The sequence below is a fragment of the Lagenorhynchus albirostris genome, chromosome 12 (assembly GCF_949774975.1).
Source record: "Lagenorhynchus albirostris chromosome 12, mLagAlb1.1, whole genome shotgun sequence".
Classification (NCBI taxonomy): domain Eukaryota; kingdom Metazoa; phylum Chordata; class Mammalia; order Artiodactyla; family Delphinidae; genus Lagenorhynchus; species Lagenorhynchus albirostris.
In genome coordinates this window covers 28,578,788-28,606,575 of record NC_083106.1, presented here as the reverse complement: position 1 = coordinate 28,606,575, position 27,788 = coordinate 28,578,788, and the positions used below count along the sequence as shown (strand labels likewise).

The 27,788-nt window shown below is 38.2% G+C and overlaps 1 protein-coding gene across 1 annotated transcript in view; it reads right to left on the bottom strand.

The window, feature by feature from the left end:
* The window catches only part of SGK1 (serum/glucocorticoid regulated kinase 1), a 111,523-nt gene that overhangs the window by 26,683 nt on the left and 57,052 nt on the right, over positions 1-27,788 (bottom strand). The window contains exon 3 of the mRNA XM_060167272.1: positions 3,783-3,858. Coding sequence (XP_060023255.1) covers positions 3,783-3,858 — 76 coding nt within the window. The remainder of the gene's footprint in view (positions 1-3,782; positions 3,859-27,788) is intronic.

Genomic DNA, 27,788 nt, shown 5'->3' with positions numbered 1-27,788 from the left:
CTAACCCTCAGTAATTCCCTACTTCAAAACAAAAGATTTTTTAATTTAACTTCTATTTCTATCAAGCAATCTTGACTAGTTACCTCCAATATTGAACTCTACTTAAACTGTGTATTGAGACTATACATTAGATTAAGTAAGTAAAATACTCTGTGATGATGGCTGGCTTTGAATGGAAATAATCCATTCACTGAAATATATTTGCTGGAGGAAATGATGGAACCATTTTATCACAATTATTTCAGGAACTGGGAAAAGTTACCCTAATAAAATTCATACTATGACCAGAATATTGTCTTGGTAAACAATCCATTTGCAGGCTTGTAAATTTGCATGTTGCAGAAGGCTGTGGAGTTGCTTTAGCTTGTGTTTACACCTAACAGAATTGAAGGCATCTAGAAGTTTTAGTTGGGGTGCTGATGTCCTGATGAAGAAAGGGCGTGCTGCAGTGTAGAAACTACCGCAGAAACAACTGCATCCCTCAGATTCAAATTCTAAGAAAACTACTAATAGACTAGAAGAGTGTTTAACTTCCTAAACCTCAGAGTTTTACATCTTAAAGAACATTGATTCTATTCTAGACACATCATAGTCAAACTGATAAAAGCCAAAGATTAAAAAAAAAAAATTAAAGCAGCCAATGAAAGACAACATATTACATTCAGGGTAACAATAATTTAAATCATCACTGACTTCTCATCAGAAACTATAGAGAGAAGAAGACCTTGGACCAGCATCTTTAAAGTGATAAAAGAAAAAAAAAAAGTCATCAACTTAGAATTTTATATCTAGAAAAACAGATCCTTCAAGAATTAAATAAAAATATTTTCATGTATAAAGGCATATCATAAAGATAAAAGAAAACTGAGAGATGTCATTGCCGGAGAATCACTGCATTATAAGAAACACTAAAAGAAGTTTTTCCAGGCTAAAAGGAAATGATTTCTGAGGAAAATTGGATCTTCAAGAAGAAATGAAGAACATCAGAAATGGTAAACATCTCAGAAAATACAAAGGATGGTTTTCCTTTAGATACGTTATACCATTGGTTTAATTTCATATGTAGAAGTGATATATATTACAACCATAATGTAAAGCATGGGAGGAGTAGTGGGATAAATAGACCTATACTGTTTGAAGTTTTCTATAATGGTCTGTGAAAACTTAGTTATTAATTGTAATCCTTAGAGCCACCACTAAGCCAACAGATAAATTAATATTGAATTCTAAAACATACTCAAATAACTAGAGAAGTCATAAAAGGAAGGATAGCAAACGAAGAGAAGGGTCATGAGGAAGACAAATATCAAGATGGTATAGTTATATCTAACAATTACATTAAGTGTAATTTAATTCCAAGCAAAAGCAGAGATTGTCAGATAGTCTTTAAAAGGAAAACTTAACTATATGAGGTCTATATGACAAGCACTTTAACGATAAGACACAGATAGGTTGAAAGTAAATGGATAGAAAAGATATATCACATGAAGAGTAGGTGTCAGAAGGTTGGCTAGGCTATATTAATGTCAGAAAAAAAAAAAAAAGACTTCAAATGAAGACTTTTACCAGAGATAAAGAGGAACACAATTCATCAGGAACTTACAACAATTATAAGAGTGTATGTGCTTAATAGCAGAGCTTCAAAATATATAAAGTAAAAATGGACTGAACTTTAAAAAGCAAAAGATAATTCTACCACCATAGGTGGAGATTTTAATACCCATGTCTCAATCATTGACTGAACAGCTACCTCTCCCACCAAAGCACTAAACATAGACCTTAGTCTAAGAAGTGATTATTGGAGAGGATCTTTATTAAGCGAGCTGCTACTACAGAAGTGATACTATATTTGTAACCCCATTGAAGATGCAATAAAAATTTTTTTAAAGTTTTTAAGATGAGTAGATCCAGAGCATTCCTATTACTATTTCTGTACACGTTCTGCAGTAGTTTTTCTTGTAACATAATTTCTCCAGCTCCAAAAAGTACCGAAGTAGCATTTTCTGGGTCTGGCCTGCACAGATTCCCTTCTAATTCCATTCTCTTTGCATAACTTTAAGAATCACTTATTTATTTATTAACATCTTTATTGGAGTATAATTGCTTTAGAATGGTGTGTTAGTTTCTGCTGTATAACAAAGTGAATCAGCTATACATATACATATATCCCCATATCTTCTCCCTCTTACATCTCCCTAGAAATGCAAATCAAAGCTACATTGAGGTATCACCTCACACTGGTCAGAATGGCCATCAACAAAAAATTTACAAGCAATAAATGCTGGAAAAGATATGGAGAGAAGGAAACTCTCTTGCACTGTTGGTGGGAATGTAAATTGATACAGCCACTATGGAGAACAGAATGGAAATTCCTTAAAAAACTAAAAAAAAATCATTTAATTGTTATGTTTTGTTCTACATGGCTCCTTCACAGCATATGTGCTGTAGATCTTAATAGTAGTATTAGTCGGTGGACAGCTTGTTTATTTTATGGCTGTACTACTAATGGACCACAATGATGGCATAAATAGGCCAATTCACTTTCATGTTTCTTCATCTTTCTTCAAAGGACATAAAACAGACAGAACAATTTTTTTGACAGATGAAATTGATAATAAGTTTACTGTAAGCCTGGTCTTTGAAAAAAAGGCAGCAGAGTGTTTTTCCCTCTCCAACCCCTCCTGCTTCTGCTAATAGGCATAGTCTCTGACTCTCTTTTATAAAGAAAAGATTAAAGCACCAATTTAGCTCATGCTGCTTCTCAGAGGAGAGCTGCTTCTTCCTAGGAAGAGTGATACAGAACTGAGCACGCAGGTTCTCCATCCCCCTCCCAGTCCTGAGGTTCTCTGCTCATGAGCTTTGGATGACAGCTACCCTCTTTCAGCATCTGATCTCATCTATCATGTGTGCCCCTCTATTTCATAGGGTTGGCCCAAACACTAAATTAGGTTTTTGTGAACACACTGAGATCTATACAAATATACAAACCGTGAGGCCTAATACAAATATTAGGTATCACCACAATTCTCCACTTAATTAGACCCTATTTAATTAGAGAAGGTGAAAGCTCTAGGATCACCCTCTGAATTATTTTGTTTCTTTTACTGACCCTTCTCTTCTCAGTTCTAGTGTCTTTACTTGGTGTCATTAGGCCTCATGGTTCAATGTGTTTGTGGAAAAGAATGAAAAGATGTTATGTCTTCAGTTTCCTGTAAAAACATACCTACCCTTGGTCCGAGTGTAATTTTTAATTACACACGTGAAGCATATTCTCCAATCTCAGAAAGTAGCATTCCTCTGACTGTGATTAGATTTATACTTGTGTTTAGATTTATACTGTGATTAGATTTATATATATATGATTGATAGTGCAAGTCATACTTGCCCTCCACTGAGTATTTGGAATATGACTCACCTTAGGGTTTTTAATCCCTTCCTTCCTTGGAAGAGACACTTGAATCAGTATATTTGCCCACCTTATCTTATTTCTCTGTCCTCCACTCCAGGAAATAGACTCATGCTTTGTTCCCCCAACACTTGATTATACTTCACAATTCATCAAGCTGTACTTAATGGTATACATGCTTTAGAAATTGAAAAAGAAGATAAAATAAAGAGACTTATAAAAAAGTGATTGCGAAGTACATTCAAGTGTTGGACTATGTATAAAGAAACAAACAAGCAAAACCAAAAATTTCCCCTAAACCTTGCCTTTGTGTGGGGCTTTACCGCCGCATGCTTTCTATATATCACAGGGCCAGAATGTATTTTTCCAATAATACCTGAGTCATCATTAGTCCAGAAGGTTCTTGGGTCAGGCTTGGACAGGATGTTGGCATGATTACATGGCTCTTTCACCTTGAAAACAGAAGGAGAAAAGAAATGATGTGAAAAAATTGCTTCACTGTTTCAGTTGTTTCAGGCCTACAGTTCTACAGAAAAGATTCCAAGGCTGAAACTAGAACATAAAGTGCATCTGTGACCTGATTAGGGTGACCAACCATGCCTGCTTTGTCCAGGACTATGCTGGTTGTGTCACTGAAAGCCCCATATCCTGGGAAACCCTTCAGTCCTGGGCAAACTGGGATGGATGGTGACCCTATGCCTGATGTGGTTTCACTGCCAGGGCTCATGGGGGCTGGAGTTCAGCCTCCTACTTTGCTCCCTCATTCTTGTGCCTTTTGCATAACACAAACTGCACAGCTGGACGCAGAGGCCCTGCATGATTAGCAAGCATTTTCATGTAAGAATATCCATCACATAAAAAGCATTTTGGGGGATTCCCTGGTGGTCCAGTGGTTAGGAATCCGCATTTCCTCTGTGAGGGCACGGGTTCCATCCCTGGTCAGGGAACTAAGATCCTGCGTGCTGTGTGGCATGGGCAAAAAAATAAAAATAATAAAATAAAAAGCATTTTGGACTTCTACGTAGCCAAGATGGTACTTTTAGTATATATGCTTGGGAAAACACATAATAAGAAAGAGCTACTTTTAATTCAGTTGCACTTTAATATGAATTCTTCTTTTATAATTATAGCAGAATCTTTCTTTTTAAATAGTAGCACATGCATATATGCAATATGTATTACTTATTCAACCTAAAGACTCTGCCTGGTGCACATCACATCCAACTAATAGAATCTTTCAATAAATACCAGGGAACAGTAATGATCCTTTTTTTTTTTTTTTGCAATTTTCTATAATTGTGATGTGTGACTTTCAAACATATATTCAATTGGGGAAATATAAATCCTAGTGTTCAAATGGATGTTCCATTTATATATATTTTGTAGTATGATAATTTGATTACTGTGAAAATTCTCTAGTATTTTACTATTTAATGGGTAAATTCCTACCATTGCAGCAACAGTCAAAGTACTCAAAAGACTCAAAGTATTCCTTCCATGGCAGCAAGAATGTCACTAAGTACATTGTTTAGTTCTGTTGACATTTTCTTTCCATAGCAAATCTCTACTGATGAAGGAATCAGTGTGTCCATTTTCAATCTGACACAAGCTCTTTCTCTTGTCCTGAACTAATACCAAGGAACGTGTAGAAATCAAGATCTCAAAGGGCTCTTTGCACCCCTATGATTCACAATAGCCAAGAGGTAGAAACAACCTAAATGCTTATGGACAGATGAATGGATAAAGAAAATGTAGTAGACACATACAATGAAATATTATTCTGACTTAGAAGGAAATCCTGTCATATGCAACCACACGAATGAAGCTTGAAGACATTATGCTAAGTGAAATAAGCCAGACACAGAAGCACAAATACTGCCTGATACTACTTATAAGAGGCATCTAAATTAGTGAAACATGTAAAAGCAGAAAGTAGAGTGGTGGTTGGCAGGAGCTGGGGGAAGGGGAAATGGGGAGTTGCCATACATTGAGTATAAAGTTGCAGTTATGTAAGAAGATTAAGTTCTAGAGATCTGCCTAGCAACATGTGCCTATAGTTAACATTACTGTATTGCACACAAACATTTGTTAAGAGGGTAGATTTCATATTGTGTTCTTACCTCCCCTCCTCCAACAAGAACATCTAGGAATAGATCATCATCCTATGTCTGTTAGTATATCAGATACACACATAAAATATTTCATACATAAATATGTGAGCGGTCTACATTTTATTAATGGATTTCCTGGTAATGTTGTTTGTTTTAATTGATAGGAACCATCATTTTAGGAGTCAAACTGTGATAAAAAAAATATCATTAAAATATAAATCTCCAGGAGAAAAAAAAGAAAGTATAGACCAGCCCCATTCCGTGGATACCAGTTTGAGTGGCAAAGCAAAAACATCCCTCAAAGTTCACTAAGCAGCCCCAGTCTAAATTCCTTCAAAGGAATTACCTCTTCCACTAAGTATTACTCCCTTTGTTAGAAAATTCTTTGCAAGTTGAACAGAAGTTTGGATCCTTGAAACTTTCCTCACTGGTTCTAGCTCACTCCTGAGTTACATAGAAGAGATCTACTTTCTCTTTGATAAAATAATACCTAGAATATTAGAAAGTAGCTGTTATGTCTCACCTCAGTCTTCCATTCCCAGGTTAGCTGGCCCTCTTTCCTTCCACTGTCCCTCGTGAAATGGTTTTAAGTCTCTTTATTGAGATCACTGTACCCCAGAAGACATCCTCTCTGGCCTGTGAGCTAATCACCTAGGAGCTTCCAGGTCAGGGACAGATAATAGCCCCTGAAATAAGGAATCGGTTTTGAGGAACAACTCCAGAAGGATTACAAACATTATTTCCAGATGTGAGTAATTGAAATGTTTCTAAGAACCTATAAATCTAACAGAGTGAAAGTAAAAAGTTCATTGCTATTTATCTACACTTTTTTATTTGGAAAGTCCTAGTTGATTTTATAACTATGGACCCATTTGGGAAATTTGCCATGTATGAGCATTCTTCCTGCATTCAGCTCTAATTATCTTGTGTTTCTGTGGCGTTTGTGTCAAATAAACATCATTCCTCCAAATCTCATTTACTTATGAATGATTCTTTATCACTATTTGTTGGAAAAATCTTCTACGTTGTTGAAGTTGTTCCTGTTAAATTCAGAGTCATCAAGAATGACTTCCTGCTCATTGTGTTATTATCATGGAAGTATTATTATCATGCTGTTTTTTTCATGATTCCCAAGCACCAAAGTACCCACGGGCAAGTTATCTATAGAGCTCATGGCGCATATTTTTAGCACAAGTTTATGCAAATTAATTCATAAATATATATATTGCAACTGTTTGTAAGCAGTGCCCTAAAACTCACTCCCATAGTTTTAGGTACTTCACAGAAGTAAGAAAAGTCTATATCAGATGTCAGTCCTGCTGGGTCGTCACATGACCCTTCACAAGTGGCTTCACAAGACCCTTCACAAGACCCTTCACGAAATCCACAGTGGGCTCTTTGGTTTTTTCCTTCTTTCCCATATCAGGTTCCATGATGTTCAGAAGTAAGCAAGAACACTTTAGAGAAATGAAATTTTGCTTCTCAAATTGCTCTAATAAGACTTTAGAAATGTCCCTTGGACACTATCACAGGATGTAAAACCGTCCTGCAAATATTAATTTTGAATTCAGTTCTGTGTATCTGGGAGGAAGAAAGGCATTCCTTGATTTTTTCTCTTGGATGTGTTTATTACATCCAAAATGTATTTATTAAGCATTTGTTTAAGATGCTACCCTGGCTTTTATAAGGACACAAAGGAAACTTGATCACTTGGACTTTATATTCTGATTTGGGAACAGCACATAGACATCCACAAAGCCATAATGCAGCCTGATACTAAATACCTCCAGGGGCTTCCCTGGTGGCGCAGTGGTTAAGAATCCACCTGCCAATGCAGGGGACACGGGTTCAAGCCCTGGTCTGGGAAGATCCCATGTGCTGCAGAGCAACTAAGCCCGTGTGCCACAACTACTGAGCCTGTGTGCCACAACTACTGAAGCCTGCACGCCTAGAGCCCATGCTCCACAACAAGAGAAGCCACTGCAATGAGAAGTGCGCCACAAAAAAGAGTAGCCCCTGCTCGCCACAACTAGAGAAAGCCCGCGCACAGCAACAAAGACCCAAAGAATAAATTAATTAATTAAAATAAATAAATAAATAAAAGTACCTCCAAGAAGAAGTACCTCCATGAAGAAAGTGGTATGGTTATTAATTTTGATCAGGGTTTAAAGGAAGAAGCAATAGTGTAGGCAAATCTGTTAAGCAAGGCTTCACGGAAGAGGGAGGATTTGACAGGTTTTCAAAATACTGGCGGGACTTCCCTGGTGGTCCAGTGGTTAAGACTCTGCACTTCCACTGCAGGGGGCATGGTTTCCATCCCTGGTCGGGGAACCAAGATCCCTTATGCTGCGTGGTGCGCGGCCAAAGAAAAAAAATACTGGCAACACTTGGATTGGCGAGCAGCCAGTAGAAAAGTATCCAAAGTGGGCGGAACAATACAAATAAAGGTGTGGGAGCAAAACCTAACAAGGTGTATTTAAGCAACTGTTGGTTGAACAATTTCATGGGAGTAGAAGGCTCCTGGGAGAAATGACTGGAAACTAGGTGGAAGCCAGATAGTGGATAGCTTTGAAAGTCAATGAGTGCTTCACTCTGAGGAAATTCAAGAGCCCTGGAAGTTTGTGTGAGACGCCAGAGTCAGAAAAGACCCAAAGTGAGGAGATTAGGAGGCAGCTGTACCATCAGAAGGTACTGGATGAGAGCAGGGTGAACATGGGGACTGTGGATATGGGCAGGAAGGGATGGACGTGAAGAGCAGCTGGAATGATTTGGGAAGACTTGATAAATGACTGAACATGAGGGAAGACAGAGGAGTCCAAAATATTGCAGAACTTTGGAACTTGGTGTGTGGTCCCAGCAGTCCACAGTCGCTGGCAGCTAAAGGGACGATTCTGTATTGTGTTTAAGCTAGCATGGCGGGCTTTCCAAGCACATGTGGTCCCCTGTTCATGTGCTAGGTCTTCAGTCCTCCTAGGAGCACTTGCTCATCTCTAACCTCCTCAGACCAGATCCCCTTTGGGTGCCTAGTGGTGAGGTTTCACTTACATAGTCATGTACAGGTAGGTTTCTCTGGCCTCAACCTTCGGGCTACAATCTTCCACCGCACACAGGGCAGGATGAGAATCCACCCCCACTATTTCACTAGAGCAAACATCCCACAGTCTGCAGATCTAGTATCACTAACCTCCACCCTCATGAAGATGACAGTTTGGACAAGGACAGCAGAAGTCTGATCAAGAGCTTAGTGGAGGAATCCCATCAGAGATCACAAGTCTTATCATGCAGGTCTCCACAAGCTAGTGACTCATCCTCATTGAGTTGCTTAAGGATAATTACGTCCATATAACATGGAGAATAGGGATTATTCTTGGCCCCTGAAGATACTGTGATGCTAAGCAACTAGATAACTGTTCTTCCTTTTGTGGCTTTAATTCACTTGTGTCCTTACTGGGATTTTATATTTTTCCGTTTAGCCCTTGTGACTGTGAATTGCTAAAGGCAATTTACCACCCCACCCATTTTGCTTATTTATGTCTCCTGCCTGGCCCAGCAAGTGTTTCAGTTTCATAAAGTCAAGATATCCAGGTTAAACCTCTATTAAATTAGATGTTTTCTATATTCTACACCAGTGGTAGAGTTCAGAGGATCAACGACTTGCGGGGCTGGAAGACACTGTTTCTCTCCTTGCTGCTTACTTTATGGACGAGGAAACTGAGGACTAGAGAGTAATGTAGCTTAAGTTAGTGATTATAGAGTCCAAGTCTCCACTGTTACATTTCAGGATGTCAGTTGAGAGCTGATATTGGTTTCTTAAAACTTGGGTTTATCCTCAATTTTGAAAGTAATTTAATTATACATTTCATTTAGTAAATATTAGTGGATAACCTATGGTATAGGAGGTACAGTACTAGGAGACACATGCTTAGATGGGAAGCAGATGGATGTGTCCCTGACCTCATGGAACTTATTTTCTAACGCTGGTGATTGAGATGAGCATGATGGAGGCAAAAAATAGGGTGACATGAGTAGGGAGTGGGGCAATATATGGTCATTTTAGATGCTTTAAAGTAGTCCACCTTCTTACATATTTTAATAATATTGCCAGAATCAACAATACACATCTGTATTTGTAAGTTAAAACACAAAGCAAAGCAGGCACATGGAGTTGGTTTGACTGGAATCCAGGTCAAACCTTTATAAATTCTATACCAAAGCATATAATTAAATTCTTAAGTAAAAATTATTTAGGGTCATGGAGTTTGGCGATCAATGTATGTTTACTGACTATGTCATTGATTTGGTAGGACTCAAAAGATGTTAAAGTGGCCAACGTGAATATATCATAGAATCATAGTATTTTGAGGCTAGAACAGATTTAACAAATGACTTAGTTCAGCTCCTTATTTAATGGATGGGAAAACAGATTCTGAAGGAGGAGGTAAAGTGACCTACAGGAGATACACAAGTTATTTATATTGTTTATAATACATCCACCATGGTTAAGAGAAACTTCCTTGCATTTATTGTTTATTTTAGATCAAAGTTGATAGAAATAATAAGGTATAGCTGTTTAGAGCATGGACTTTGGAGTCAGACAGACCTGGAATAAAATATGGCAGCCCCACACTTGACTATGCATGTGACCCTGGGCAAGTTACATAATCTCTCTTAGGCTCAGTCTCCTTCCTGGAAAAATTGGCAAAGTTACAGTTAGATTTAAGGTTAGATTTAACTTCTTCTAGGGTTCAGTCATTGGTAGGAGGTATTATTATCCATGATTATGTAGTCAAACATGTTAACAGGAGTATCATGACTTAGAATGGAGGCTGGAAGGGAGAATCTTTTGGTAGAAAAAGTTTACTGTGTTAACTGAATTATCTATGTGCAAACAACATCGGCAAAAGTAAAAAGACTTCTCTCTAGGCGTTGTGCTTGCTGAGTACTCAGACTGGAACTTTCTTTGCTTGGACATCTGCATAACTTTCATCTCCTTCAGATATCTATCTGCTCACACGTCAGCTCCTCAGGGAAGCCTTTCCCAACACCCTGTTTAAAATGGAAACTTCTTTCCCCTTCCTGCTTTATATTTGTCTACGGCACTTAACACCATCTCATATATAATTGTGTTCTTCATTTTTTTGAATGGTCTCTTGTAAATTTCATGAGTCCTAAAGGGGTGCTTGGCACATGGTAGGCATTCAACAAACACTTGCTGAATGATTGAATTATTAATCTCTAAACAATTAAAAATGAAGACTATAAATCCCACTCAACTTAAGCTATTTGAGTGAAAAGGATAGTCGTTATGGCAAAATGCAGTGGTTTAAAACGTGTGTCTTTATTTCCTCTAGTGTTTTAACCCTTCTAAATTCCTGGTGTTGGGGGCCTGAAGTGATTTGGAGTGGGGTCAGCTCAGAGTAGCTGATGCTCCTGTAAATAATTTGGAGTGAAAGAAACTTCTCCCCAGCCCAGCAGTCAGGCTGGGACCTGATCTGATATTTAGCTCCTGACATTACCATTCAAACCATTTTTTTTCTTTGCATAAAGATGTAGAAAATTGTTTCGGTTATACTCTGCTACTAAGTATATTTATTGGAAAAATTATTAATGATTGGCTTTTCATTTTTCAGGTTATTGTCTGACTAACACACCATGTAGCTGGGAAAAGATAATCTTCAAAACTCTTTGCATAGATTCAGACTTCATTCAGTGAATCATTTGGATTTGTCCATGACTGATCCATGTCTAGTCCATGATTAGATTTTTCTTTCCTCCATCTAAGACACATTGCTTTCCAGTGGTTTTCCATCATGACTACACACTACAGTGAGGAACTTAAAAAATACATACCAGTGTCAGGGCCCAACGCAAGAAGAGAAGAGACTGGGGAGTCAGTATATTTTTAAGCTCCCCAGGAATCTCTAACATGCTTAAACAAACTTCTGCCACACAGAAGTAACAGGGATTAAGTGGTATTTATCTACTGTGTACAGGGAAGAGACTAAATATGGCTATTTCAGCGTCACTGTACCATCTAAAGGTAATATAAAGAATGATTCCCAGGCCTGAGTTAAATGATGACCAAGCTCCTAGGCTTTCTGGGCAAAAGAGAAATGTTTTGAATCTCTCGTTGCAAATGACAGTATATTTCTTAGTATTTTTCTCCTTGAGCTTACCTCCAAAAAGGTATTTGACAGGAGGAGAAAAAAAAGTAGAAATCTGGATCTAGATTTTGTGTGAGGTTCTAGGAGAAATATTTCCATTGCTTACCTATACAGAAGCTATGTCAGATTCAAGGCCAATACGATTATAATTTGCTCTGTGCTATAATTCTTAATGTTTAATTTTATTTTAATACAAAAGGCTGATATTCAATTTTCCAGTAACACTTTAACCATAGAGTCTAAATTGTCCAATGCCATTGCCAACAAATGCGTGGTTTATTTTTCCCTTTGTGAATGGAACTAGACATCTCCATTTAAGTACCTGTTGTCTTTCTCATGCAGTAAGCTAACTGTACAGTATTTAATGGTCTACAGGTCTAAAAATATTTCTTATATGCCTTGGCTTGCACAGAGTGCTTCTGCAAAAACAGTTAATAATCTGCCCATCCCAAGAGTCCAGAATGTCGAGTTAATTTTTTACAGAGGTTCCCAGATGTGCTGGAAGACTCACTCATAGCAAATCCGGCCAACAGTTTTTTAGCTCTCATTTGACCTTTCTTGTATCTGATATGAAACATATGTTAAAAACAATACATGACAATTATGAAATGCATTTTTTGCATAAGCAAAACCACCGTGCATACATCTTTTGCAAAGTTTTGAATGGCAGAGATTAAGGTTTTCATTGCGAAACTGTGTTAACATTTAGCCAAGTTAATCATACATCTTGACAGTAATTCTTTATCCAACATCTTTTTGGTATTCAGTGGGTAGGTCATTAGGCCCATGGAGAAATAAGTGGGAGAATGTCCAGGGAATGAAAAACATCTATATAACTTGTGGAGAAGTGGATAGTTTTACTAAGTACTAAATTTCAACTTTAGGGGGTGCAGGTTCTGACCCCAGCCAGATCACTTGAGCTCTTAACTTCTGGGAAGTAAGCAGACTAACAACGTGAGTCTGTGCGTGTTCCAAGAAGATCCTGCATGAGTTGCTTCCCTTTGCAGGTATTTTCCATATGCAGCTTTACTTTTGCCTTTTCTTTCTTTTTATTTTATTTTTTGGCCGTGCCGTATGGCACGTGGGATCTTAATTCCCTGACCAGGGATCAAACCTGCACCCCCTGCATTGGAAGCATGGAGTCTTAACCACTGGACCACCAGGGAAGCCCCTTGTCTTTTCTTTCTGTATATATTTTCTTTCCTATTTATTTTTCAGTGTGTTCTAGGAAATCCTTACATGAATTTTGTATTTTATCATTCCTTATAGAGATCCTGTAATATATATGAGATACAACTGTGGATCCAGAGTTTGGCGAAGGATCAAATAGACATCCCAGATAGTTAAAGGCAAGAGACTACTATTGAGGAAGAAATGGTGCTACCCTTAGCTGTCTTAAAAAGGAAGTAAAGGTCACTGCAATCTGGTATTGAAGTTTTCCTAGACTTAGAATATCATGCATTTCAAGTCACACTATATTTTAGCATAATAATTACTAAAAATTTTTAATGGATGTTACAATGGGCCAGGCACATTAATTATCTCATTACTCAGTTTATCCTCAGAACAACCTCTGGGTTGTCTCCTTTTGGGGGAGAAAGGAAGTATGGACAAGTTAACCTTTAAAATCTTATCCAGGGAGGTGACATCAGCCAAATGACAGAGTACGCCCCTCCAAGCTCCCGTACCCTGACAGAAACATCAAAAAGCAAGCAAAAAAAAAAAAAAAAAAAAAAGCAAGCAAAAATTTTCAACTATATTTGTTAAAACTCTGGAAAACAGTCAAAGGTTTACAGTAACCAAGTGAAGACAGAATAAAAGACGGGAAGGGGAAATCTAAAAATTGTAGGAGAGCTTTGCAAAGTTCTTAGTTGTCTGTACCCTCCCCCTTCCCCAGCTTAGTGACAATCTTGAAGAGCCAGCCCTCTGCCCATCCCCCCAACCTGCATTCTTAGTCCCTGGTCCCAGAGGGTATGTCCCTGAGTGTATGTCCCTTTGAATCTATCTGTGAGCTACCTAAGGACTGCAGTAAGGAGATCATCTCTCACCCAGGCCAGAAAAGGAGCGGACACTACTGGAAAACCTTGTAAGGAGATAAATAAGCTGCAGCCTTGTAGGGCAAAAGACTACAATTAAACCCAAAGAGGAAACACATTAGGTTCTATGTGCTTCACATTAACTAACTCACTTTATGCTCATAGCATCCCTATGAGAAAGGTACTATGATCATTATCCCCATTTTACAGACGAGGAAACTGAGGTACCTTGGAAAAAGTAAATGCAGCTAGCAAGCGCAGGCTTTTAATCTCTATACCACATTGCCTCCAAATACATACATACTTGAAGTCAAATGACTTAGATTATAACTATTGTACATGAGTATATTAACAAAATCTTATTTGAAAATTTTATTTGAAATGTATTCTTTTGAATGGTAGGGCATATATCTGCCTTTTAAACCTGTTTGAAAGAGAAGAATAAATGGAATTCATTCTCAATAACATCAGTGTACACTTTCTACAAAGATGGTGTAAAATATATTACTATTTAAATTATTAGTTTGTTGTGGGGAAATAAAGATGATTAAACAGGATACCTTTTCACAAAGGAACGCTAAAAAATTAATTAAGGACAATTCTCCATTTCCAGGAAATAGAAGTTCAAAAAAGGAAAAGAGAGGAAGCAAAAAAAAAAGGCACAAAAAGTATACTTCCTGGGCCTTCCCTGGTGGCGCAGTGGTTGAGAGTCCGCCTGCCGATGCAGGGGACATGGGTTCGTGCCCCGGTCTGGGAAGATCCCATATGCCGCGGAGTGGCTGGGCCCGTGAGCCATGGCCGCTGAGCCTGCGCGTCCGGAGCCTGTGCCCCGCAATGGGAGAGGCCACAACAGTGAGAGACCCGCGTACAGAAAAAAAAAAAATAATAATATGTATTTGACTCTTCCTCATATAAAAAGACAAGGTTAGCAATGATGGTATTTGGTTAGAATATTCATGTTTGAAAATAAAATTATATTCATAATAATATACAGAACTAATTTTTTATTTGGCAATATTCAATGATGGCAAGGGTTTAGGAAACCTGGTATTCTCATAGGTTGTTCATTGTATTTTAATTTTCAAAACATTTTCTGAAAGCTACTGTAATGTATTTTAAGACCTTTAAGATTCTCAATACTTTTAGGGGCTTACTTGGTGGTGCAGTGGTTAAGAATCCGCCTGCCAGTGTGGGGGACATGGGTTCCAGCCCTAGTCCGGGAAGATCCCACAGGCTGCAGAACAACTAAGCCCATGCACCACAACTACTGAAGCCCTCGCGCCTAGAGCCCGCGCTCCGCAGCAAAAGAAGCCACTGCAGTGAGAAGCCCGCGCACTGCAACGAAGAGTAGCCTCCGCTCGCTGCAACTAGAGAAAGCCCGCGCACAGCAACGGAGACCCAACACAGCCAAAAATAAATAAATAAAAGTAAAAAGAAAAAGAAGATTCTCAATACTTTTATTTATTTTATTTTAGGTAATTTATCCTAAATAAATAATTCATAAATCTATATGCACAAAGCTGAATTAGCATTGTTCATAATTACAAAACACTGGAAACAACCTAACATTTAATGGGGAAATGATTGAGTAAAGAAAGATAGCCACTGTTTACATGGTGCCTCTGAAATGTTTTTGTTGGTATAGAGAAATGCTACCCATATTATGTTAAATAAAAGAAATCACAACATAAAATTGTATTTCAATTGTGTATAGAAGGACAAACAAGTCAATGTGTGAAGCGATGTTTGTTGTTTTACTGTAGTGGGATTATGGATGCTTTTCTTTTGTTTCTTATTTCTTTGCTTTTTAGTAATATTTTATATTATCTTCATAATTTAAAAATTATGTAACATCTATGTCTATAATTCTATGTATCTATTTATCTATCTATCTATCTATCATCTGTCTATCTATCTTAATGCAAACAGAACTGCTTTGTCCATATCTAGGAAATGGAGTATAGGAATGAATGTCCTAATGATTGGAAAAAGCCCTGATATAAAGTGTTACTATAAAAACAACAAACGAAATTATATTCATTTTGAGCTGTAATCTCATGCTTCCTTCAGCACAGAATTATTGATGAATGTGAATGCATGTGTACCCTACCTCCAGTCTTCTCTTATAGTTTGGTGTTCTCGAGTTTCTCTGGACTTGTGCAAAGATAAGGCCCTCTAGCACCAATCCATAACAGGTTCATTTTGTGTCATTGGGAAAAGGGAGACGGAGTATCAAATTTCCCCTGTGAAGATTTTCCTTTAAGTTCTAGGGCCTCAATCATTATTTCCATTGCCTACTTTCCCCATGGACCTGGTTCTCACCCAAGGTGAATGAAAATCCACATGCCAGGTCAGCACTTTATTGAACTTCCCAAAGACCCATACTGAATACGCCAGTGCCAGTCAAGGTTACCATTTCTGAAGGTCTGAAACTTCAGAGGGATTAATGAAGTTAATGAACTACAATCTGCATACTTGCATCTACTGTAATCATTTTCAGCCTGATTTCCAAAAAAGGAAAACAATAAACCTGATATTTAAATATAATTCATGCAGAAATAGCTCAAAACATTCTTAAAGGCTCTAAATTTGTTCATAATCACACTGACGCCAAACTAAATTGGCCTAGTACTAGTATTATGCAGCTAGTTTCTGAATTTTATTTTTGGGGGGGTGGGGTGGGGCAGAAACTTGCTGGAAAAACATAGAACTGGAAAATCATCCAAGATTAAATAGAGGAAAAATATTAGAAATAAAAATTAAATAGAGAAACTGTAAAGCTATTTTAACTGTAGTTATAATTTCTATGGATGTTTCTTGGAGAAACTTTATGTATGTCATCAGTGTTGCATTAAAACACCTACTCTATATAGACACACTCATTTAAACCAATCAGTTGCATTAAAAAAAATCTAAATCTAGATTCAAAAATTTGGTTTTTATAATAAAACATGTAAAAAGACCAATATAAAAATAAATAAATGTAGAATGAGAGTATGACGTGAAGGAGGTGTTAGGTGATCTCAACTTATTATTGTTCTGAAAGGTGAATTCCTGGAGTCCATGTTTGGAGACTTGATTGGAGAAGTTGGAAATTGTTTAAAAAATAACCAGGAAAATGGCAAAATGATTCAAGTGTTGGAAAATAAGACCAGGAAGAAGAGTAAACAGGACAGTTATTCATTCTCTTGAAGAGAAGTCCAGATGACAAATGAATACATTCTTTGAGTGTATGAAGAGCATTTTATAAGGAGGTGGTGGGCTATCTGCATTATATATAAAACAAAAGAAAACAGGCTGGGGTTGAAGTATAAAGGCTTTGTTTAAGCAGAATAAGAGTATTTCTATGTCGAAATGAGATACAGGTTGAGGTTGTGCAATCTTCTCTAGAGCCATAAAAAATAATTATTGTATGGTATCTTCCTTGGGTGGCTCTTCCTGAAGGAGAGGGATGTGCTCATGTCCCTTCTAGGCCTAAGATTCAGTTCCCTGGAGAGAATCTTCTTAAAGCCAGGGAGTTAATATACACTCTGAAAACAAATTAGCTGAACATGGTAAACAAAAGGAGAGAAAGCAACTAAGATGAAGATGAAAATGTAGCTTATTTTTAGAAAAAAGAAAAGGGATTACTTAAAAATAATGAAATTCATTATTAAAAGGTTTAGAGAGGTTTTGACAGGAAGGAAGTAGGAAAAAATAACTATTTTAAATAAGAACAAGGTCAAGTGTTTCACCTAAATTAGAAACTTAGTATTTCTAATCAACTCATTTTTCCAAACACAGCATCAGGAGACATAACTTCAAAACACTGAGTTTAGGTCAGCCTTGACTTGGAGGCCAGTGCTCAGTGTTAACATAGGGCTACAGGTATGAGAGGCTCCTTAGTCAGTCTTAGTTTTATTTTATTTTTTTTTTATGCAGTACGCGGGCCTCTCACTGTCGTGGCCTCTCCCGTTGCGGAGCACAGGCTCCGGACGCGCAGGCTCAGCGGCCATGGCTCACGGGCCCAGCCGCTCCGCGGCATGTGGGATCTTCCTGGACCGGGGCACAAACCCGTGTCCCCTGCATTGGCAGGCGGAATCCCAACCACTGCGCCACCAGGGAAGCCCAGTCAGTCTTACTTGATCATTCCATTAGTCTCTGATTTTTCTATATGGATTGTAATATACAGTGAAAGGGTTGTAGTACTGGCAGGTTTGTCCCAAAATAGGTTGTGAGTCAGTTATGAAGGAGAGATTCCAGGAACTAGAATTTAAGAGTGAAGAAGTTAAAAAAGAAAATTTACATATGACTCAGTTCCAACATATTTTACATACTATTGGGTACTTTCTCCTCCTATAATAGCTTCTATGCTTCATCCCCAGAGTTTGTTGTTTCTATCAATAGCCCTAGATAAGTGATTTTTAAAAAATCATTAAGAAATAACTATTTTGAGGTAGCTTACCAGCAACTCAAATATCTGAAATAGCCATTTTCTAAGTATTAAATGTTAAAGTGTTTTTTTTTCTTCACGGGCTCTAGGCACATGGGCCTCAGTAGCTGTGGCACACAGGCTCAGTAGTTGTGGCGCACGGGCTTCGTTGCTCCACAGCATGTGGGATCTTCCTGGACCAGGGCTTGAACCTGTGTCCCCTGCATTGGCAGGCGGATTCCCAACCACTGTGCCACAGTGGTTGGAAGTCCCATGAATATTAAAGTTTTTTGAGATAATTATAATAATTGCAGAATGGAATGGTTTGCTACCTTTTGAGCTCCAATTCACTCCTCAAAAATCAGGATATTAACTCCCAAATGCTAATGGGATTCAGGTAGATGCCATTGCTGCTATTTTGTTTCCCTAACCAACCCACAGCATTAGAGTTGGACAGAAAAGCACCCACAGTAAGCATCTCTAATGCTGCTGTATTATTTATAAATAAAGTCATTGTTGAGTGAGTGCACTCCACTTGTGGGATTCACTTTCACTGACTTTATTTTTGTAAAATAAACTCAATTCCAGTTATATATACACTTACTTTTTAGGAAGGTTTTTTATGTCCGATTGCATGGTCTAAATCTATAGAAATGGCTTGCCCCCAAAATATTCTCTTTTCTCAAGCAAAGGTATACTGAAAGAGTAAATAAGTTACATGTTTGCAATACCAGAGCATCTAAAATAGAATAAACTTGCCATTGAGAATAGTATACTGTAGACAATTCGCATAACTCACAAAATTTTGTACTTGTAAATGTGTGAATAGAAATCTTACTCCCCAATAGAAAGGTTCCCTCAGTTTATGTGACTTAATAATTATTTAGGGTATAATTGTTCTGGAATCTAAAAACATTTTAAAGGGATTTTACGTATCTCTGGGAAAGGATTGCCTTCCAGCTGGAAAGATAATATTTCTTCCATTCTCCCAACTTTTGCATAGAAAAGTAAATAACCGACCTCCTGCCTAAGCACACCTGGATTATTTCTCATGAGAGGAACAAATGGGTTGATTTAAGAATTAGGAAAATGACCCTAAGGTCTAAGAGAATCATTGACTTTAAATGTAAGAAGGATCTTGGGAATCTGGTTTAAATCCTTCATAAATGATAAGAATTAGGCATGAAAACTGCTTTTGAGAAGCCTATTAGCTTCAGGAGTGAGGTAAGTTCCCTTTCAACATTAATGACACTAACTGCTATATAAAGAAAGAGGATTCTGGCAACTACGTCCCACATGGCAGAAATCCAGAATAGACCTGAAACCGAAGAAGTAAGAACGAAAGTCAAATGGACTGACGTAAAAGCATTTTTTTTTAATTGGGTCTAAAGAATATCAATTCCCTCATATGATTCCCAAAATCAGTCAGTTTTTTTTTTTTTAAATTAATTCCCTCAAAACTTTCATGCATGATCCTGAGATACTAGTCTGGAAATAATTAGTACTTTTAATTAGTACTACTGGGAAATAAGGCAGACCAGCCTTAATAAGGGTCTTCAATCTGGAGCACACTAAAGTAAAAGCTTTTTCTAATAGCAGAGTACATCCTACTGATGAACATACAAAATGAGTTATTTTGCAAATTGGAAAGAGCATAACTGAATTCAGAACATCAATGTATTAAGAACGGAGACGCCTTGGAACTCTGGGACCTGGGAATTAGATTGTCTCAGATGTTCACTAATACATTTCTACAACACACGATTCATACAGCAGGTTTTTGGTTTTTTTTTTTTAACTAGTTAAACTCTAAATATCTTTAAATACTGAATAATGCCTATTTTGAGGATCAAAATGGAAAATGAAAATGATCACATATATTAGGAGCATGCCAAACAACATATCTGAACATAGTCTAACTGCTGAATACATACTTGGCAAGAAGAGAGCTGGGGTCGCATTACCGCAGATCAACGGTAGCAAGAACATCTGGAATCCTAATGATCCCAGGAGCTCTGGGGCCTTTGGGGGACAGCCATCTGGTGCAGAGGAAATCTAGACCAAGTGTCCCACCCAACAGAAAGAGCCTCATTGTGCTGCTGTGAAGAGCAGTGGGCCCTCCTGTCCTCGGATAACACACGAGCTTCTCAACCAGCGAGGGAGTAAGAGAAATATTTATGAACAGGGGGTTCACTAGGAGGCTTAGATCTAAAACTATGACAGCATGACAGATAAGAAGTAGTCAGGGATATATTGGTGAAATAAATCTCTTTTTGAAAGGGCATCAGCAGATTCTGTTACCTTTATCTAATCTTTCAGCCGTTTCTTTTGATAATGTCTGTTTATGGGCTTCTTCAGGCCTCCGTTCTTTATCTGTAAAATGAAGGTGTTGGGCTGTGTGAACTTTATGGCCCCTTCTAATCTCAACATCCCATCAGTTTGTGATTTCACAGAATATACTCCGGGCACAGAGAGAAAGGACTATGGAGGAATAAGGAATGACAGCAAACATGTGAAGCTTGCTCTGGGACACCATAGCTCCTGATGGTACCAGATCGTTGGGGAGGAAGGTGATACTCAAAGATGATCTCTCAAATGATGATAGATGTGTTTGGTTTTTGTTTTTTCAACTTTTTAAAAAATAAATTTATTTATTTATTTTTTGGCTGCGTTGGGTCTTCGTTACTGCACGCAGGCTTTCTCTAGTTGCAGTGAGCGGGGACGACTCTTTGTTGTGGTGAGCGGTCTTCTCATTGTGGTGGGTGGCTTCTCTTGTTGCGGAGCATGGGCTCTAGGTGCATGGGCTTCGGTAGTTGTGGCACACAGGCTCAGTAGTTATAGCTCACGGGCTCTAGAGCACAGGCTCCGTAGATGTGGCGCACGGGCTTAGTTGCTCTGTGGCATGTGGAATCTTCCCGGACCAGGGCTTGAACCTGTGTCCCCTGCATTGACAGGCGGATTCTTAACAACTGCACCACCAGGGAAGTCCCGATAGATGTGTTTTATAATCCTGTCAGTGTCTTCTTTGCTCTAAACTGCCTACAAACTATGCCCAGCTTGTTGGGTCGTCCCCACATTTAACACACTGTAGGAATCTCTGGTAGATGAAGAGAGGACTTGCCACTTCAGCAGATAAAGATGAGGTCTCCGTGATGAAGAGCAGGGGTACAAGGGAAATGATTGGAGGGCATGGAGGAGAAGGGCAAGCAGTGAAAGTGAGGGAGGAGATGGGGGCAGAAAGCCTTAGTCAAGAGGGAACTGCAGAGTATAAAAACTTGGAGAAGGAAGAGCTTAGGGTAATCACAAGATCCAACAAATGGCCATGCCGGTAGGATGACGTGGAATGGGGGTACAGAGGTCTGATGGAAGAGTTTGAGTAGCTATAAAGCGGGAAGCTAGACTGACAACAGTCCCATATGGTAGATCAGCTAAATATGGCTCTGAATCCTGGTTCTGCCACTTAATGTTCTGTGTGAACTTGGACTTGTTAAATAATGTCATGATCCTCATCAGTGAATTGAAAGTAATGATATCTCTTACTTATAGTGCTTGTGGACATTAAATGAGATAATACATGTCAAGTGTTAAAGATACTTATTGGCGCACAGAAGACATTCAAAAATAATCTATTACTTGTCAGTATTACTACTACTATTGTTATTATTAGCCGAATCGTGAGTGTGAATATTGGATTTGTCCAGAATGACTGCTTGTGAAAGAGTAGAGAAAATTATGACATCAACCACCAAAGTGATTAAAGAATAGGAAGAAGTGTCTTGGAGGTTAGTAGAAGATGCCAGTGAAGACTGTGGTTGAGTAAAGGTAGTGAAATTCTCAGAGCCTATGTTAGAGCCAAGCTCTTTACCTCCAGGTAAAGGAGGCTGGAAAAGAGGCCATTTCTACTCGAGGGTGCAGGAGAAGCAGTATCATCTTCCATAGAAAGCCAAGTCTCAACTAAGACAGTGGTCTCCTAAAGATGTTTCTTTATAGGAAATTTTTGGGTCCAATGCATCTGGGTAATGCGCAGGCTCTTCCCTCTTGGAGGTTCACAGGGCACATTACCCTAACGGAGGCACTGAGAAATCTAATCTGGCTTTTTCAAAACAAACCCTGTTTGTTGACAGGGTTGGTGACAAACCCTGTTTATTGGTGACAAACCCTGTTTAATGTGTGGCCCATATTGCCATCTTGCGTAACAAGGTGAGAGGGCAGAGGGAGGGTTTTGAGGAAAAGTTGAATGATTTAATGGTGTTTACTGACAACAGTCCCAGAGGATGCTGTAGAAAGGGAAAGTGAGGGGGTTAGTGGTGTTGTTGAGTAAGAAAAACAGCAGACCAGAGATGAGTGGGATGAAAACTGTGATGGGGACTGAATGTGCTGGGGCGCTTGCTGTGATGCTGGGACTCAGGCCTCACTGAATTGAAGGAGGAGAGCAGTTAAAGGACAGTGGTCGCAGGAGGATGGATTGCTGATCCAGATGTCTCTCCGACTCAGTGTTGAAATGGAACTTTGAAATAAGGGATAAGAGTGAAGGAGATAGGTGGTCTGGGCCAGTGGTGGAGCTATTTTGAACATGTGAAATTTACCCAATGTTGCTTTATAACCCTTCCAACATTTAGAATGTTTTTTTCTCTTCGAAACAGTAACCTGTCCTTGAGTATGAACTAGATTACACAGTGACAGGCTGAATAGGTATTTCAACTAGTGATAAAAAATCCTTAAAAAAGGGCTTCCCTGGTGGCGCAGTGGTTGAGAGTCTGCCTGCCGATGCAAGGAACACGCGTTCGTGCCCCGGTCCGGGAGGATCCCACATGCCGCGGAGCGGCTGGGCCCGTAAGTCATGGCCACTGAGCCTGCGCGTCCGGAGCCTGTGCTCCGCAACGGGAAAGGCCACAACAGTGAGAGGCCCGCGTACCGCAAAAAAAAAAAAAAAAAAAAAAATCCTTAAAAAGATTCTCAAATCTTCCAAGTAAAAAAATACTTAAAAGCATTGTTATCAATACATTTCCCTATTTAGCTTTTGTCTTCTGTTATAGGAAATGTAGAATCAATAAGAATGGATGAATATGATAATAATAAAGAATATATGCCATCTTTAATATATTAATGATTAAATTTTAGTTCTAAATTGCCTGAATGGAGGCAAATTGAAAGTAAATTACAAAAGTATAATTGGGGCAATTCGTTATATGCCAAGTTATGGCCTTGTTATTTTCATTCTAATTTATAGTTTTAAAGTCCCATCAGTGATGGAAATAAATTGCTAGTGGTTTTCTAATCTGTATTATTCATTAACCTTGCACGAAGGAATTCTACTGTCTGGCTTGTTCTCAGAAAGCTTAAGATGCTGCTCATTAATTTATAGATAATTATTATTTATGTTTTAAAAATTCTATTGCATTTTTTCCTTTATAGGTGAAGAAAAATTGTCTTGAGGTTAAAATTGAGAAAAACTCTAAACAAAAATAAAAAAACTCTAGGAGTTCTGGTTTTATTTATGTTTTAGGCCCTAATAGTTTAATCTTCCAGGCAGCAATTATTTCCTAGAATTAAAGATAAAGACACACCTGCTTGATGATCTTGAGATTATACAGAGAATCTGACTTTCCAGAAGGAGCTGCAGTTCAATGGGGAAAAAAATGTCAGTGGAATTATTTTTCTGTGAGAATATTTCAGGTTGCAGTGTAGGTTGAGCAAACAATCTGTGTGGTTTTGTCCATAATAGGTATTCAGGGGAGAGCTAGCCTTCAGAATTGGGGGTAGGAATACTCAAAATTTTGCCCTAGAGAAAAGCAAACTCGAACATTTTTCCTCCAGTTTTCCCACTAGTTTCATTCAAGAGATTTGGAAATGAGACTAAAAATAAGTTGACAGAATACCTTGACTGGTCAAAAGCTCACTTGTTTTAAAAAAGCTACACTGACACAAGCTTGTTTAATAATGTACTTGTTTTGCAACTTTCACTTCCTATTTTAATTCTCTTTTTGCTGAACGAAAAGACATGGGACACAAGCTTGTGATTAATAAATGTAGTATCCTACGGAAACAAATTACAAAGTAAATAGAAGTAGTACATTGGGCTCACGACACATAGTTCAGAATCACCGTATGACTCTCACTGTTAGATCTGTTTGACTTCTTTTAGGCTTGGGGAGCTAGGAAGAGGTTTGAGGGAAGATGGAAGCAGAGAGAAATGTAGTCAATGTCTGTACATTTTCTCGTTGAAACCATACAGCAACCCTGTTTAGTTTGTATTATTATCCATTTTGTAGGTGGGGAAACTCAAGGATACAGCTGGTAAGTGTCAGTGCTGGGCTTTGAATTGAAATCTGACACCAAAACCATGCTTGATACATACATGGGTCAGAGACAATTATTATTATTTTTTTTATTATTGGTCACTATCAATAGCATGCCCATAGACATGGTGGGCTGACCAGAGTGCTCAGGACATCTTGTTCTTATGGCCTCTTCTACACCCCGGCCCTCGAATACCCACCCCTCATTCCCTACCCCTACCCCCTTACAGTCCCCCCAAGTACAGTCACTCATGACAGGGAAAATCATTAACTGTTTTTTTTTTTCATTTACTGTTTTGAGAGTACTTCTGTACGGTAGAACTGAAGAAGGGGAAGGAAGTAACGTGTTCCAGAGCAGAGGGGAAAATCCCTCTTTTGATGAGACATCCTGTGTGGCAACTGCGAAGCTTGGATTTCCCCAGAGTGAGGTTAGGGTGGCACGCTGCTGCTTGTCACATGGCCTCAGCTCAAAGTGACATCTGCTGTGGACTTTTGTAAAATTTACCTATATATGGCCCATGCAAAGCCACAAACACAGAACCCAAAATGGCATTCAACCCTGAGAAGTTCCTCAGAAAGAAATAGCAGTTTTTTATGCATTAAGTGTATGGTGTATGCCACCAGGAGGAAATGAACCCTCTGAGCTTAAACTTGCCTGTCCTCTCAAAACTGAAATATCAAGTTTCGTGGCTGAGATTAATAAGACTACGGTTATTTGTGTTTGGATGTGAATGTAACTTGACTGATTGGGAAAGCAGGTGCTGGGTTGATGCCCCATCCCTGAGACCCATGAGTCATGTCATTGATTTACAAGCTGTCCTTACCATGAAAATGAAAACCAGAGCCAACTTTATGTCATACAATTTATGACAGTCACTGAAATTATAGGTAATTTCAACCTATGCATTTGTGAAACCATCTATGCCATTTGCACTTTAAACATCTTTTGTACTTTGTATTTCTGACTTGTCGAAATAAATATTATCATTCATAATAACCATTACCAATCCATTATGAGACTTCATGAAAGTACATACAGCTTTTAGACTTAATCCATGAAATAAAGCCTCATGACTCCTCCTCGTATCTTTGATGAACAGCCGAGTGCTCATAGCTGTTATGATTTCAGTTATGAAGAAAATTGGAACTTTCGCATTCTTCAGTGGCTAAAAATCACTAAAAACCTCCCCACTTCTTCAAATATTGTTACTTTCTTCTCCTTGTGTGTATTGCAAACCATGGATCTGATTAGAGTAGCTGATTAGAGCATTGTGCTAAAAGACCAAGGCCCCTTGTTTAAGCCCAGGGAAGGTCAGTCAGATTAACCCTCCAAGTCTACTGAAAATTTGTTCTATTAGTCTTCTGTGAGATTAGGCAAGACAGTATGAGCAGATCAGTACAAATCCAGCTTTTAGCGCTAGGAACCACACCCAGCGTTGATACAAAGTCAGTGGTATCATCTTCCCATACAAAGACTGATGACACTGGTGCAGATGCATTTTACAAACATCCACTCTCCTTGGCTTTTTACAGCTTTTTGCTTACACATGTACAATCAGCCCCAACAGAGAGAACTCCTTGACTCTGATCCACGTAGGCTCTACCTCTGCAAGACACAGTTGGATTCCTCAAGTCAAACACAAAATGGCTTAGAGCATGTGAGCATGTGATCACACGTATCCTCTCTTTCTGTCTCCTTCTCCCTCCAACTACAATCCTCTTTGAAACTTTTCAATTCTCCCACATCTTAATTTTACCTTTTTTTTCAGTCACTAAATAACAACAAAGTTGGCAAATGACAGTTTGTTCATGGTTTCAGACTCTCATCCTCCCTCCCCATTTTAATAATGAGGGAATTTTTAGTAAATTGGTTAATGTTATCCTTTTCCAAATCTGGAATCTTTGTTTTTCTTTGTGAAATGAGAATCAAGCTTATTGTATTAAATCTCAAGCATATTTATCCTCAACAGGGTCAGAGCCATAAACCTTAATCCAAAACCATAAATCTCCAATGGAAGAATTTCTGGAATTTGACTCTCTCCTATCCATTCTTTATGCCTAATGATAACACTGTTGTGATGGAAACATTTCAATGGATCTTTGTTTCCTGAGGATAGTTATAAATTATTTAAAATGCCTTGTGAAAAGCCTTAATGATCTAAACTCTTTGTGTCCCAGTTCAGCTTCATTTCCCTTGCTCCAAATTTACTCTCTCATTTGAGTTCTCCAGGCTTTTGGTTATTTGTCCCATCTGCCTGGGTTTCTCCTTCCTCACCTTTCCTTACCTCACTAATTTACGCATCCTTCACTTTTTTTTTTTAAATTGAAGTGTAGATGATTTATAATGTTGTGTTACTTTCAGGTGTACTGCAAAGTGATTCAGTTATATATATACATATATATATATATATATACACACACACATATACAACACACATATATATACACATATATATGTGTGTATGTATATATATATATATATATGCATTCTTTTTCACAGTCTTTTCCATTATAGATTATTACAAGATATTGAATATAGTTCCCTGTGCTATATAGTAGGTCTTTTTTTAATCTCGTTTATATATAGTAGTGTGGTATCTGTTAATCCCAAATTCCTAATTCGTTCTCCTCCACCTTTCCCCTTTGGTAACCATAAGTTTGTTTTCTATGTCTGTGAGTCTATTTCTGTTTTGTAAATAAGTTTATTTGTATTATTTTTTTAGATTCCACATATAAGTGATATCATATGATATTTGTCTTTCTCTGTCTGACTTACTTAACTTAGTATGATTATCTCTAGGTCCATCCATGTTGCTGCAGATGGCACTATTTCATTCTTTTTTATGGCTGAGTAATATATATGACTGGTATATATATATGTGTGTGTGTGTGTATGATGTGTGTTTATATATATATATATATATATATATATATATATATATATATATACAGGTATACCACATCTTTATCCATTCCTCTGTCAATGGACATTTATGTCACTTCCATGTGTTGGCTATTGTAAATAATGCTGCTATGAACACTGGGGTACATCATCCTTCACTATTTAGTTTAGATTTCTATTCTGCTGAAGCCTTCATCGACCCTCAGTAGTGGGCTATGGGACCCTCTTAAGTACTTTCCCCTTTGGTAGCACGTATCACTGTCTTATAACTGCCCGGTTAATTATCAGTATTTTCCCTTCTCCTGGAAGCACTGCATGAGATACTTCTTCCTACCTGGCCTGTAATAGAAATTCTCAATAAACACTAGTTGAGAGAACAAACCAATGGTGGCTCGGAGGGCATTCCACATTCTGATGTCCCTCTTAGCATTTTGCATGTGTGGTCACTACAGGAAAGGT